The 15678-nt window shown below is 33.8% G+C and overlaps 1 protein-coding gene across 1 annotated transcript in view; it reads left to right on the top strand.

Annotated features, from left to right (window-relative positions):
• Positions 1-5644: 5644 nt before the first annotated feature.
• Positions 5645-15678, top strand: part of LOC148277358 (uncharacterized) — a 39630-nt gene continuing 29596 nt past the window's right edge. Inside the window, exon 1 of the mRNA XM_088232968.1 lies at positions 5645-5780. Coding sequence (XP_088089094.1) covers positions 5741-5780 — 40 coding nt within the window. The 5' untranslated portion in view covers positions 5645-5740. The remainder of the gene's footprint in view (positions 5781-15678) is intronic.

Here is a 15678-nt window from a genome sequence, read left to right on the forward strand (position 1 = left end):
AAAAAAAATATAAAGTTTATATTTGAAGCACTAACTTTGTGGTTGTGGTTAAAAACAAAGTTGTTTTATTTATTTTATTATAAAAAAATTTGTTAAGTTTTCGGTATTTGTGATGCTCTTTTGTCTTTCATTCTTAAGACATTATTTAACGTTCATTTTCTTTAAATAATGGATCTAAAACCAAGAATTATCCGACAAAATTATTTTTAAATGTGTTCTTAGTTCACAATATAGGTTAATTCAATCAAATTAATGAAATCTCACAAAAGCATGTTCACCTTATATATCATTTAAAAGGACAAAAAGAATTCGATCGAAAACAAACAAACAAACCAGCCAGAAGCCAGCTGTAAGAGTTACTTTAACTATTCAGTGTAATGCTGATTACCGACGTATACATAAAAAAAATAGAGACGTACTTAGGGGTTTCAGTAATCAAAAAATAAACTGACAGTTTTTGAATTTCGGTTGGTACGAGAGTGAAAAAATCTTAAAATTCATATATGTTTGAATCCTGGCTGAAAGGATTAACACATACGCCTTAGCAACAAGTTTAAATTTAGATTTTTTTTCTTCGGAACTGTTTTATTCCCATTTCATCATATTTTTTTTGATTAATTTATTAATTCTGTGAATTCACCTTTTTTAAAAATGGAAGTTAAAGATTTATATTTTCTCCGAAATTATGATTATGTTAAGTTGACTTTAACAAACTAAATAAAATCTGTGTAAATCTGCGGTGTACCTACATTATATTAAAAGCAAATATTTATAAGAAATTTGTCCAAAATTGGAAAAAAGACTTGATGTTAAACATCATATACCTATCTGAGTTTGAGGTTGATGTAGTTTAAAACATTTTGCCTAACATCATCCATGTAAGAGTATCGATTTCATTGGAAAAGCAAAGTTTTTTTAACATTGGAAAAAAAGGCAAATATTTCGACTTACGTTAGATTACATTCTTGGTAATAAATGAAGTCTTTGGAACATTGTGCAATTGAGAAAACTTTTGAAATTACTTCGGTATTTTATGATAAATACAAAACTTTTTATGAATGCGTTCTGCGAATTGCCCTTCACAGGTGCGTCGGAATTTAGCTGCAAAATATCGAAATAGTTTTTTTTTTTTCGTAGGCCGAATAAACTAGTCCGGGTGGAATGATGAATCCTGAACTAGTATTTCGAACTTGATGACTTAAATAGGAAAAAAATCTCAGATGGGATATCAAGTTGAGAAGTAAGCTACGTAGTGTAGTGGTTTGCGCGTTCGCCTATCATGTTGGAGGTTTTAGGTTGAATTTTTGGGAAGATTATTATGAGTTATTGGTTTGTAAGAAGATTTTTCAGGAGATTTGAAGGGAAGGTAAGACGTGTTGGCATACATCCTACTCCATTTCATTAATCTGCATATTCCTTAGGAATAATTTTGTTAACTTTCCTCTATGCTCAGCTGACAGCGGGTCTTTCCATGCTGCGGTCTTTATATTCTCGGGAAACAGCTGCAAGTGGGCTTTTGGTACCCCTCAATGTGAGCTGATCCCAGCAGGAGACGAGACACTATTTTAGTAAGTGTTTATTGTACAATATGGGCCTGCCACCCACTCAACGAGTGGCATGGGAAGTAGCGAGGAAAGGAGGCAGAGACGTAGTCGGGCAAAATTACTCGTCATGCCGCACGTCATGCTCCTCGTCATGCCCACCGCTCCCATTTTGTCGGGTTTTGAGCGCGAGTCAAAGGACCGGCAATATGAGCGCGAGTGGCTGGCCACGTAATCGCGCGGTTGCAGTACGCATTGAGCGCTCACACAAGACACACGCGTCTCATTTCTGAATGATGTATATTTCTTTGTATGACATTGATATAATGAGCTATTTTACAAATGCAAAGCGCGCGCGCTATCACAGTTTCATCGTTCATTATATAGAAAGACAAATGACAAGTGCGGAGCGTCGCGATTAATTGCGCGAGTAGAGCAGTGTGTGGGCAGAGAGGGCAACATCGGGAGAGAGGGCGGCAGCGCGAGGAGAAAAGTGAGGGGCAGCGCAAGGAGCATGGTGTGGCGGGGCTATTAATTTTTTTGTGGGAATATTCATCGAATGAACGTGAACATCAACGAATGAACGAATTGTCAGCCATCTTACCCGCTGCTAATATAGCCGGATGAAATTTGAACATTTGTAATACGACTGGACTCAAAATGAAGAGCAGTATCCAGATTTAATAACAAATACAGTCAAGGTCAAGATATATTGATATTCAGAATATTGATATGGGAAATAAGCATACATAAAACATATATACGAGGTAGATATGTGTACTGAGAATATTATTTAAATTTGTAAATTACGTTCACATAAACATTTTCAGCGATAATTTCAGGAATATTTGTAGATCATTATTTTTTTAATATTTACAATTTTGAATAGTGAAATACACGTTGATATTTTTAAATATTCAAGATATGTGCCGCATCCACAGTATGTATAGCCGGAACGCGCCTGCTACCTACCCTTACAGAGAAACGGCTTAATGGTTTAAAATATAAACTCAAAAAAATCAATGAATAATCCAAGTTTCTAATCTATGAAAATAAAACAATGAAAGTCAACTTTGTTATTCAAGTATTCTGTTTATAATATAATAATATAAACTCGGGTTGTGGTGCTGTGGCTAGTGTCTCGGACTCACGGACCGAAGGTCCGTGGTTCGAATCCCACTCTACCCCAACTCGATTCCATTTTCTAATAGTGAGTTATTTACAACTCGTTGAAAATGGCCATCAAAATTAAATATTTGGGTAAATCATAAGAACGCAAATATTTCTTTTTTATTAAAAAAAAAAAAAAAAAAATATGAAGTATAATTTAACTTTTTTCCAGTATTTTAACACCAGCTGAAAGGTTTTCATTCGAATCATATCCACGCGATATGACGTTGTAACTCAGTATTTAAATTAATATTAAAATTGCAAGTTGATTCATAGAAAATTATAAATATTTTTATTTTGATGTATTCATATTAATTTATACACTGATTTGTTTGAGTTTTTTATTTCAGTTTCAAATTCATATTCTATATTTTTATAAGCTTCTTAACCTGTCTTGCCGGCAATACATTTTGCAGCTGGGATTTAGGTTAATTGTCAACAGTTATCAAAATATATATATATATTTTAACACAGGCTGTTCGTGACGCGTTGTTCGCTATAAAGGACGTGAGCCCCTATTACAATGGAAAGTTATAACAAAGATATTTAAAATTGAATTTTCTGTATGGAAAGATTTATAACTATATATAATTTTTTCAAACCTGTTTAATTATGAAAATTAATTTTCAATAAAAATGTATACATTTTCACATAGTAAATTTTGTTTTTATTTTATAGACAACTAATTTTTACCAGCCACTTCGCTCACGTGTTGTTAGGAAGAAATTAGTTGATAAATTGTATTTTTTATTTAGCGGGAAAAAAAACAAGACCAAATGGTAAATTTTGTCGAATTTTTTAATACTTAGTACTTTTGTCGCCATCGGTCCTCTAATTATCGCTATGCAAAACAAAGACAATCCGTTTGTCTGCGGCGACCAATCGTTACTGTGTTTTAATATTTATGAATTTTTCCACGAATTTTTCTGAGATTTCAGTATTTTATATATGATATTTATTAAATATTTCGGGATGAAAAGTAACCCGTAACACTTTTTAGCCATCGGCTACACATATGAAAAAAAATCACGTTGATCGGTTGTTCCATTTCAACGTGAAAGAAACACAAACAAACAAGCAAACACTCTTTCGCATTTATAATGAGTTGTTTATCACCTTATGGCCACCATAGGGAGATAGCGGAATTCAGATAGTCCACTCAAGAACTGGAGATAACTTCCTGGGCGTATAAAATTGTACCTTTTTACAATTGAAAGTTTTATTACAAATAAGGGGAACTTGATAAATGCTTGTTCACGTACAATTTATGAGAACAAAAAATCTAACCTTTTCATTTCGTGTCCAGGCGGATGAAGAAAACAGTAATTTGTGTCAAATAGAACCAGAACCTCCAGAGAGCGTTTTAGACTCGATGGCTACCTCTAACGTAGAAATCCTGAAAAAAATATCAAGTGAAGATTAGTCCACCCCGGGATGTAGTGCTCGGCGCATTTGTCCGAAAGTTTAAAGTGAAATATATCTTTGCAATATTTTACAATCTCTGGACTGTCACCAGTGTAAGATTGATAAGATTACATTTATGTAACAAACAATCGAAATAAACTGCACCAAAATTTGGTGTAGGTACCAATGCAGTGTTCTGTGCACCACTGGGCGTGGAAAAGGAATTCATTGTAATTATATACACTTTTGCAAACGATGCAAAATGTTTAAACAAACTTGCTGGCGGTTGCCATTGCCCGTCTCTGCGGCCAACCTGAACTCGATATCTCCAGACCTTATATTTGTCAGTTTGTTAACTATTTAAAAGGAACTTTGTAATTCAAGTAGATTTAAACTTAAATTCTGTTATCTTTCAATCGCAATCGTCTAGAGCAATTCCAAGTATGAAAGTTCCAAGAGAAACTAATCGGAGTTTCTGTTCGGATAACCGAATAACTCGCCAAACATTGAAAATTAATTTGTATCGATACGATCTAAGTAAGATTTGAACCGAGTCACAGTTAAAGTAAATTAAATCACTGAATCAGACTGTGGTCCGTGGCTTGGTTGCGGACTCACGGGTCATAGGTCCGAGGTTCGAACCGTGGGGTTCGTGACCCCGACTTGATTCCCATTTTATAATAGTGAGTTATTTACGACTCGTTGAAAGTGGCCATCAAAACTGAAATATTTATGAAAATTATTAGAACGCTAATATTTTTTATTCCTTATTTTTTTATAGTTAAAACTGGAGTAACCATATTGGATTATGAATATTATTAATTTAACCGTCGGTAACTGCCTAAAGTGCAATAAATATTGTGGATAAACATGTTTTGTTTTTTTTTTTAAACATGGAATTTCGGGATATTTTTTTCTTCAATATTAAATACCTGATGCCCGAGAAAAACCTGGGCACCAGAATTTTTTTCTTATGAAATCATAAGAGTGTTCAAAACATATTATATTATTGTATTCATTGATTAAATATATATTCCCTGACAAAGATTTTAAATATATTTAATGATTTTCTATTTTAATTCAAAATTGAAATATTGCACGTACTTTTTTGTTTATCAAACCTGGTACATAAAAAAAACACAAAGTTACCTATAATTAATTTTTGAAATCAAATAATCAACTTTTTTTAAAATTGAATATCATATTTTTAAGTTTAATATATGATTAAGTACATTCATAATTTAAAAAAATCAGTTTCAAATTAATCATTTCACCTAAAATATAGCAAATAGATGAAACGATAAATTTCAGATTTTCCAAGGAGTATTTAATTATAACGTTAGATTTATATTTCAGCACAAAACACCGGCCGATTGTCCGTTTTATTCTCCGTGGTTTCCGGTTACGGCAAGCGGAAGTTCAGAAAAGTTGTTGGAGATTTTCCTACATTTTCCCATGGATGACAGCGCTGCCTCCTAATACAGCCTCCGACCACCAGTAAGGACTCTATCGCGGAGCTGAAAGGTTGCCTGAAAATCAAAAATATATGCCGCTCGACTGAAACTTAAGCTAGACGTGAAAAGTAAAAGATCTCGGTGCAATAAGTTAAAGTTTCAAATACTAAAATGCAGTTTGTGCAATTTATCGCTATTTTTATGTTGTTGGGTAAGTAAGATTGATAAATGTTCTAGTTGTCTAAATAATTAATACTTTTTTTAATTCGTGTAACAGTAGGGTTCCAAATACGAGTAGCTAAATAAAGGTCGTTGTATGATTTTATATCCAAGGAACGAAGAAAATGTCAAATGCAGCAAAGTATTAAAAATTTAAGCAAAGTATTAAAAAGTATTTTATTTTGTGAGTGTTGTTTAGTTATTGTACAAAAAATATTAAAAATTATGAATTTGGCGAAAACATAAGTTGTTTTTTTAAAATTGAAAAAATGAGCATCAAAAGTAAAACAAAAATTTAAAGTCGTCTACAAATATTAGGACAAACTCAAAGATTGTAATAAAACCAACTGGTCCAAGAAGAAGTTTAAAATTGGAAAATTGTTTTCAGGCGTTGCCTAGTATGTGAAATTATTCAGTCAGATGGATCTCTTCGTAACAATAAAGGTTTCAGCTCGTTAACTTCACTAAAGTCAACAAATAGAAGAATGAGAGAAATACGGATGTTCAAACATAGGCAAAATGGTAAATGTTACATATTGTGTAAAGTAGCCACTTAAACCAGCCAATGACAGGTCATACGCCCTGTAAATGCCTAGACTTACATATTCTCTTCTTTAAGGTTATTTCCATCCCTGTTGTAATTTGTTGAAATTATAAACGTTTTACGTCAACCGAAAGAAAAATTTCTGCTCTATTAGATATAGTTTTTAATTTAACGTTACATAATGTGATGTTTAGTACTTACAATATGGCCTTTTTCCTTTATTTCATGGGTAGGAGAAGCTAGTACCAAATAGTACTAGATAACAATTTTGTATATCATATATTATTGTTCAAAATTGTTTGAATTTATTTATTTACCTAATTAGTAGTTTTATATAATAATTAAAATACATTTTTTATCGTTAAGTATTATTGTTTTTTTTTATATGCTCAAAATAATTATATTCCCAATTATTTTAATTTTTTTATCAATATTTTTACACCTGGTGGTATGATTTTTATATTGTAGAGTGAGTTTAATTATAATTTCAATTACGTTTTTATGGATATATTCTTTTTCTATTGATTTCAATGATACTATTATTTTAGATTTTTTTTCAGTGCAACTATATTTTACTATTATACTTTTATTTCAATGATACTGTTATTTTGTATATTTGATTATGTGTGAATCTAAATTTATATAATTTACATTTTAATTATATCCGATTATCTTTTTTAAATTGTATTCTTTGGAATTTTATTATTTATTACGTATACCTTTTTTTCTGAATTTTTTATTTTGCATCACATGTCATAATATTTGAATCTAATTAATTTTACTATGTATTTTTTATTGTTAATTATTATGGCTTGACACGGATAAAACCTAAAAAGCCTTAATAAGTTCACTTATCAACAATATTTTGAGTTTGTCCAAATTTTTGTAGACAAGGACTTTGTTGATAAATTACCTGGTCCATGAAGAAGTATAGAAATCGAAAAAATAATATTTTCAGGCGTTGCCGAAAATAAAAAAATCAGACTCGTTTTATAACTATCGAGTCCAGATCTAAATATATCAGCCTTGTCCTCATACTGATTACCATATCTGTGGAGCCTAGGGATAGGCGAGTGCATGTGATAGTTGGTCCTAGAACTTGCAGTACAAAAAGGAGGTCTGTGACCGGTATCAGGACAGTCAATGAATGAATTGATCACTTTATTAACTAATAAGATAAGTAAGGATTCTTCTATCAGAAAGTTTTAAAAGATTTGCTAAAGATTACAATTGATTATAATTAAATAAAGCAGCTGGAATATGTAGTTTAAAATAAATATATTTTAGAAATTTCTTCTGGACGCGCTCGAGTGAATCAGAATGTACACGATAATGGGGCGACCAGACTGGAGAAATATATTCTAAACGACTTCTAACCAGGGAGCAATAATGTAATTTAATGTAATATTTTTAAATTTGCTAGGAACTCTGCAAGTAAATCCCAACATACTCAGCGACTCATTTGAAATCTTGTCAATATGTTTGATAAATGTAAGTTTATCATAAAAAATTACGCCAAGATCCCTAATGAAATCAACTCTTTCAATTGTTGCAATATTTCTAAAAAAATTATTTCACCTACTTACTAGGCAAATAAAGTTTTCAGCTCAATAACTTCACAAAAGTCGACAGTTGGAAAATCAAAGAAATATGGATTTTCATAAATGGAAATATGGAGATTTATGAAAGTTTCACAGTGTGTATGATGGTCACTTAAACAAGTCAATGATCGGTCGAAAGCCCTGTAAATGCCTAATGTGCCCTTCTGTAAAATGTTCTCCATCTCTGTTAGTCATCATCATTACCGCATGATACAAAGGACAGTGCATTGAAAATCCAATTCCAGCGTATTTGGATATTTTTTATTACCTAAAAGGTTAGGTAAAATATCTCCTTCCCTTCATTAATCTATCCTAGTTTCCTCTTATCTTTTTATTCCTCTTCCCCATTGAGTACAAGTATTGATTTAAGATTATTTATTTACAAATATTTGTGTTTCTATTTTTGTATTATATGTTTTTAGTTTTTTAAATTTAATTTTCTATTAAAAGCGCCTTGAAACATAAATGATATAAATAACACTAGTATATCATTGGTTGACTGGAAAAAACTGCCATTATGAAATTAGCTCGTTAATGAACAATTTATATCCACGAAAAATTAGGAACAGAACCAGAATAACGAATATTATGGGTCACGTAGCAGGACTGACGTGGGAATAGGCAGGACATGTTGCGAGACAAGACCCCACAAGATGGATCCCTAAAATTTTAAGATGAAGACCTTGGGAGAATAAACGAGACGTCGGAAGACCTAAAAAAAGATGGTCCGACGACATAGCTGCTGTGGTGGGTAAAAATTGGCTGCAAGTAGCAACCGACTGAGAAAAATGGAAGAATATGGAAGGCCTTTATCCAGCAGTGGAAGACAGAAGGCTGACGAAGAAAAAGAAAAAGACGAAAAGTTGAATAAAAAATGAACAGGGTGATCAGTATTATGATAAGGTACTAGTATATAAACATTCAAATACTGTAGTGTGAAGTTTGAAGAAATATTTTACGTCACCCTGTCATAAATCGAATCTAGGGCCTCAAACATTGTAGGCGAATACGCTAACCACCGCGAGGCAGATTTGTATTCGATTTCCCTTTTCAGTTACAGAACTATATCCTTCATCCACCCGGACACGAAAAATAGTTCGTAAATAGCAAAGTATAATAATAATATTATCGTGTTGGTTTTTTTGCCCTGAGGAAGAAACGTGGGTTTTTTTACCAAAACGTTAAAGGGGGGTTTTCTTTGTCATCTTTTTCAATGAAAAATGTGCTGAAATGGGATGAAATGTATGAACGCTTTGAATGATAAATATAATAGTAAATAACGTTAAATATCGGTGCTGTTGCGGTTCTGTTAAGAGATAAGTATATTTTTCCTATTTTCGTCGACATTGTTGAAGGGTACAAATTTATAATATGTATTTACTAAACCGGAAGTATTCAACAATGTTTTAAGTACGTCCGAATGCTTGCAGACTAGCTAGATTACCTCCCTAGGGAGTAATTCATACTTTAATTTGTTGCAACAGAGAGAAAACACTTTTAAAAAGGTAATATGGAAGTTTAAGCATTTACAGGGCTTATGACCTGTCGTTGGCTGGTTAAAGTGGCCACTTTACACACTGTTTAACATTCACCATTCTACCTATATGTGTTCATGTTGTCATTTCCTCAACTCTTATATCTGTTGACTTTTGTTAAGTAAAAAAGTTGAAACCTTTATCACGAGGGTGAGATTCACCCGGCTAAGCCGGGTAAAAGAAGAAGCATAAAAACATTAAAACTGTTTTCAGGCGTTACCTTGTAGGTGAATTGATTTAGCCGGATAAATTTCTCCCACATAATAAAGGTTTCAGTTCTTTTACTTCACAAAAGTCATCAGAAAGAAGAGTTGAGGAAATGTTCATACATGGTAGAATGGTGACTGTTATACAGTGTGTAATGTGGCCACTTAAACCAGCCAACGACAGGTTGTGTAAATGCCTAGACTTCGACATTACCTTCTCTAAAATGTTTTCCTTCTCAGTTGCAACGAATTTAAATTACCGGAAATATGTTTAAGATGTGCAGATAAGGCAGAAAATGTATGTGCTGGCTTAAGTGGCCACATTATACACCATGTAGCATTCACCATTCTGCCTATGTTCAAAAATTCACATATCCTCAACCCTTCCATCTGTTGGATTTTGTTGAGAAAAAGAGCTGAAATATTTATCATGTTGCCTCGCCTAGTAGGTAAAATGGTTCAGCCAGATGGATCTCACCCACCCACATGATGAAGGTTTCAGCTCTTTTACTTCACAAAAGTCACCAGATGGAAGAGTTGAAGAAATATGTTTGTTTATATTTAAGCATAGGTAGAAGGGTGAATGTTATACAGTGTGTAAGTGGCCATTTTAACTAGCTAATGACAGGTCATCGGCCCTGTAAATTCCTGGACTTCTATATTCCCTTATCAAAAACGTTTTCTATCTCAGTGGCAATAAATTAAGCAATTAATTAACCTAAAGTTTTACAGCTTGATTTAAAAATTAGAAATAGGAAAGAAATAAAAATTGGGTCGTTAAATAAGATAAATAAAAATATTATATTTTTGAATTATAAAAAAACTGCGTACCTTGTATTATTAAATTTTGATGTCATATAGTTGAGTAACTCTGTAAATTTAAACCAAACCTAATTATGTATTTCTCCAAGAAAATATTAATGTTTTTGATATACATCAAGAAAAATAAAAGTCATTAAAAAACACTTATTGAAAAACAAGTAACAAAGCAGGCGCCGAGGCGCAGTTGGTTAGACGGCCAACTGTTAAACTGGGGTCGCGGGTTTGATTCCCGCCAGTTGCAAAAGAAAAATCCAAGAAAGATTTTTTTCTCAACTGCTCTGATGTATTTTTCATTACCTTCTTCCATATATCCCTAATCCAACCTACTGGCAAGCCTCTAAATAGATGCTCAGCGGGTTATTCCCTTTTAAAAAAAAGGTAACTAAAATAAACCTTTCGAGCCATGATCTACAAAACATCGTAACCGACAAAAACAATATTTTGTTGATTTTTTTTCTTATTATTAAAGAATCCTTTAAGAATAACATTTTGTTTCAAATGTATATTTTACCGATATCAATAAAATAAAAATTTGAAATGAAATTTAATTCTGAAAATATACTCATTAATAATAAGAAAGTTTAGTGCAATGGGAAATTGGATATAAAAAATGTTTTCTTGAGCGCAGGAAAAAATTAAGCAATTAGTTGTACGGCGGAAGTTTCTGGAAAATGTATGAAAAAAAAAACGATTTTAATAAAAACGAACTATTTTAAACGACGTCACTGGTCCTTCCGAATCACACGCGGAGTAATTTCGAAATAACGATACTTAAGAAAATCATAGGGCTGATTGAATTTCGGCTTAGTTAAGTCTAAATCAAAAAACAAAAAAACACCGAAGTTACTGATTCAGAAGATCCCTCCCCAAAAATATCATGGCTTGATTTATTTCGCGTTACACGATTTTTTCATCCCCGTTCCGTGATGCATATGGAGCTACATTGGTTAACTAAATACACCACAATTCGATCATCTGTTACCTAAAGGTAAGGTGATTCAGAGGCCAATTACTCGATTATAAATAGTATAAATACATTAAATATGTTTTAAATGGAAAATTTAAACAAGTTTTAAAGGTAGTACATTCTGAAAATTTGGGGAGAGGAGAAATTTCTACCGTAGGATTTTTCCATACTTGCATTTTGTTTTTCTGCCTGTTTTTGAAGGTTCGCCTACCTACGTCATGAGTCAGCTAACTTCAAAGGATTTCTGTAAAATATGTTACGTAAATTTTACATAAAAAAACAATATTTTTCATGGCACAAATAGGGGTAAAATATTGTTTCAGTTTTATGATTTACTGCTGACATTTTGAACACACTGCATATTGATTTCAAGAGATACAAACAAATATAATTTTGTAGGAAATTGTGAAGTCAAAGCGATTTTATGGGTGTTTTTTAAAAAAATGTTATGTGAGTTGTTTTGTGTATTAAGATTGCCTTTAGTACTTTTATCTCTGACGTTCTGAGCAGTTATTTAGTTTTTCTACTTAGTTTTTCGTTATTTTTTTTCTCTTTCTCTATCCTCGTCTCTATTTCATATGTTACCGGTAATCTGTACAGTTCAGGTATTCTACACAACACTTGGGCAATGTATAGAATACCTGGGGCGTCAAGGCAATGTATGAAATAATATGAATATTTCTGTCCCCTTACATACTTTGCCTAGGTAATGTATACATTTCCTAGGGATTGTATCGAGTACCTGCTGGTCTACCGGCAATGTGTAAAGTAAACAGATTTGGTTTATATTTATCAATGTTATGGTATGCTACTTATGAAATAACGAACAAATAAAACAGCTTATGTTTGCTCAAAAATAACTTTATTGAAATTAAAAATTACGCATTAAAAATAACCATTATAAAAACAAACAAATAAAACAGCTTATGTTTGCTCAAAAATAACTTTATTAAAATGAACCATTACTCATTAAGAATTATCTTCATAGAAAAAGTTGGTGATATAATACTTTTCTTTTGCAGTAGAAATAATTATTACACTCAAAAATATTTATTTATTTTTGGGAACTTACTTTTAACTTCTAATAGTTAGGTTGGGTTGGGTTAAGTTACGTTAGGTTAGGTTTGGTTACAAGGAAGTAGCGTACAATTTACTGGTTTACTGCCAGCTGTCGTCTTTTTCACATATTGCCGGTTGCGCATTCGGTACTGTATACTGTACCTAGGAAAAGTATAAAATAAATAATATTTCATACATTACCTAATCATTTAAGGTATTCTATACATTGCCTAGGTATTGTATAGAATACAGGATTATACAGATTTTAGTAACACATACACCATGATTGGTCTGACACACGAATCCGTATGTGTTCATTGTACCATACGAAATTTCTTAGGCATCCAGATGTTTTACTAACTGAGATGGATGTGTTCTAATCATCACTGCCACGATTGCAGCATCGTCTGCATGGCATGTAATCTTAACGACCTTATCTCCTTTAGTTTTAGATTTACCATTTCCTTCATTATTGAAAGCGTTTCTGTATATTTATTCTGCTTTTGTAAGAAAACGTTTTTGACTTAAATATTGTTGTGTTATATTTAGTTATAAAAGTGCTAAACCTGCTTTGTTTCTTTGTTATTCTCAATATGTGTTTTTATTTCATAAGCAATGTTTTGGATTTGTCCAAATTTTTGTAGACAAGGATTGGATTCAACCCCCTAGGGGGCTGTTAATATTAACATAATACAACAGAGATGAAGAACACTTTAGAGAAGGGAATATAGAAGTCTAGACATCCACAGGGCTTATGACCTGTCATTAGCTGGTTTAAGTGGCCAATTTACACACTGTGTAACATTCACCATTCTGCTTATATTTGAACATCTATACCCCTTCAATTCTTCTGTCTGTTGATGTTTGTGAAGTTAAAGAGCTGAAACCTTTATTGTTGCGGGTGAGATTCATTAGATTGAATTATGACACCTACATACTAGATACATAAATCACTGCTCTAGTGCCATAATCCAGAGAGCAAATACGGGAATACGTTAGTATGAAGAAAAGTCGGACCACGTTTCCTCTTAAGATTAAACATTATTAAGTATACTAACAAAACTTTAATTTATAATGCTTAACACACTAGAAATATAGGATTTCCAGTTGTTTAATTTATTTCTAAAGTTTATCCTAATTATTAAGAGAATTTAGTAAAAATTAATTAGGTTGCCTTGTAATATTATGTTGAGAGGAAGGGGTATATAATAATGAAAGAGTGCTCAATCAAATTCCCATGTAGGTTTTATAGTCTTTAACGAATAAAGGATAACAATCCCCATAATTAGACAAATATTAAACCTATGTCTTAATTTAATTCTTAATATTACGGACTTATAACTAAACTTAATACTACCCAAAAACGATCTGGAGGCAGCAGCATCTAGCTGCGGCGAGGGCGCGCGGTTAGCGCGTAGGCGGCGTCGTGTCTGTGGACGACGCGTGGAGCTGCGTGTTGCAGGCGGAGTTGTTTGCGGCGGCAGCGTCCAGCTGCGGCGGGGATGCGTGGTTAGCGCGTAGGCGGACGTCTTGTCGACGACGCGTGAGGCTGCGTGTTGCAGGCGGAGTTGTTTGCGGCGGCAGCGTCCAGCTGCGGCGGGGATGCGTGGTTAGCGCGTAGGCGGACGTCTTGTCGACGACGCGTGAGGCTGCGTGTGGCAAGCGGAGTTGTTGTTTGCGGCGGCAGCATCCAGCTGCGGCGGGGACGCGTGGTTAGCGCGTAGGCGGACGTCCGGGGACGACGCATCGGGTACGTCATCACGATGTGGGCTGATGAAGCGTCGTTCTTGAGGGGCGGCAAGGGGCGCGGAGATGGTTCCTTCGCTGGCGGCAGGCGGACGCCTTGGACATGGTTGCAGGCGGCCACGTGGTGAAAGCTGACAGACTGGGCCATGAAACTTCGAAGGTCCGGAGTTTGGAGATTCAACCGAAAGGCTGGGACAAGTCCGAGTACTTGTCCCGCGACGAGTTTCGCGACTTTCTTCTCCCGACTAAAAACTCCCTCGACTATCTTTCCTCAACTGAAAACACTTCGGAGGTCCGGAGACCTGCCACTCAACTAAAAAAAAGTATGGCTGTGGCCCATTTTATAGACCCACCCGATCGTGTCTGTATCCTTTCCCCCTCACACATATAGCACAATTAGAATGTTGTCCTTTTTCAACCCTTATTACTACACAAATCTTACATCTAAACTTATATCCAAACAAAACTATAATAATACTTATAATTAACTTACACTTATTTAATTAAATCAACTTAAATACAAACATAGATATTGAGATATAATTTATTTATAATTTCGCCTCGTGGTTGATGGTTGATAGAGGTTCCTGGACCGGAACCTGAAGCGTAAGCTGATCGCCTTACCTTCTATGTAAATGGGAATCACTTGACGAACTGATCCGGTGCTATATGCACCACCGAGTGCGGATAGAGAAATAAGGATGAATAAAAATATACATGTCGAATAAACGTCGGGTTCGATTCCCGGCAAGGAAGATGTGAAATATTGATTTTTAATTTAAATTCTAGGCTGCAATGTTTTTATCGTTCCTTGATTGGAACCCGAAGCGTAAAACTGACCATTTTGCCTCCATACATATGAGTGACCGGAATATCTGTCGACCGTGTTAGTACCCTATGCATCTTTCGGCATGCAGATAATCCGAGCAAGGTTTTTCACGTTCCGAAGACGGGAAGTTTTACATTTTATGATGGGGTAGGATTAAGTCCGGTCCCTTGGAAGAATTTCGGGATTTACTTCGTTGTACGGAGTCGTGTTTTATTGACCTCTGTTAATAAGTGCAAAAACCCAAGTATTTAACCGTGGCTAGTTGCAAGGAATTTACTTTAGCTTTCAAAATTTACCAAAACGCACGTGTATGATTATTTATCACTATCAGCATCCTTAGTTAAAACCCAATTTTATTATTTACTTATTTTTGCCAATGGTTTTATGGGTAAACACCGCTTTGGTGTTTTTCCATACATCATGCTTTTATTTAACCATAGAAACAGGTTCGGTGTTTTTAAATAAAACTATCGACTTATGAATATTCATAGATGCACCCGAAACCCCCTAAAACTATCTCAAAAGCTCAGTTCTACCCTACGTATATTCGTTATTTAACCGCCATCCGTGTTTTAACGTGA

Source organism: Micrasema longulum, unplaced genomic scaffold (assembly GCF_059751315.1).
Source record: "Micrasema longulum isolate JH-2025_06_02 unplaced genomic scaffold, ASM5975131v1 h1tg001047l, whole genome shotgun sequence".
Classification (NCBI taxonomy): domain Eukaryota; kingdom Metazoa; phylum Arthropoda; class Insecta; order Trichoptera; family Brachycentridae; genus Micrasema; species Micrasema longulum.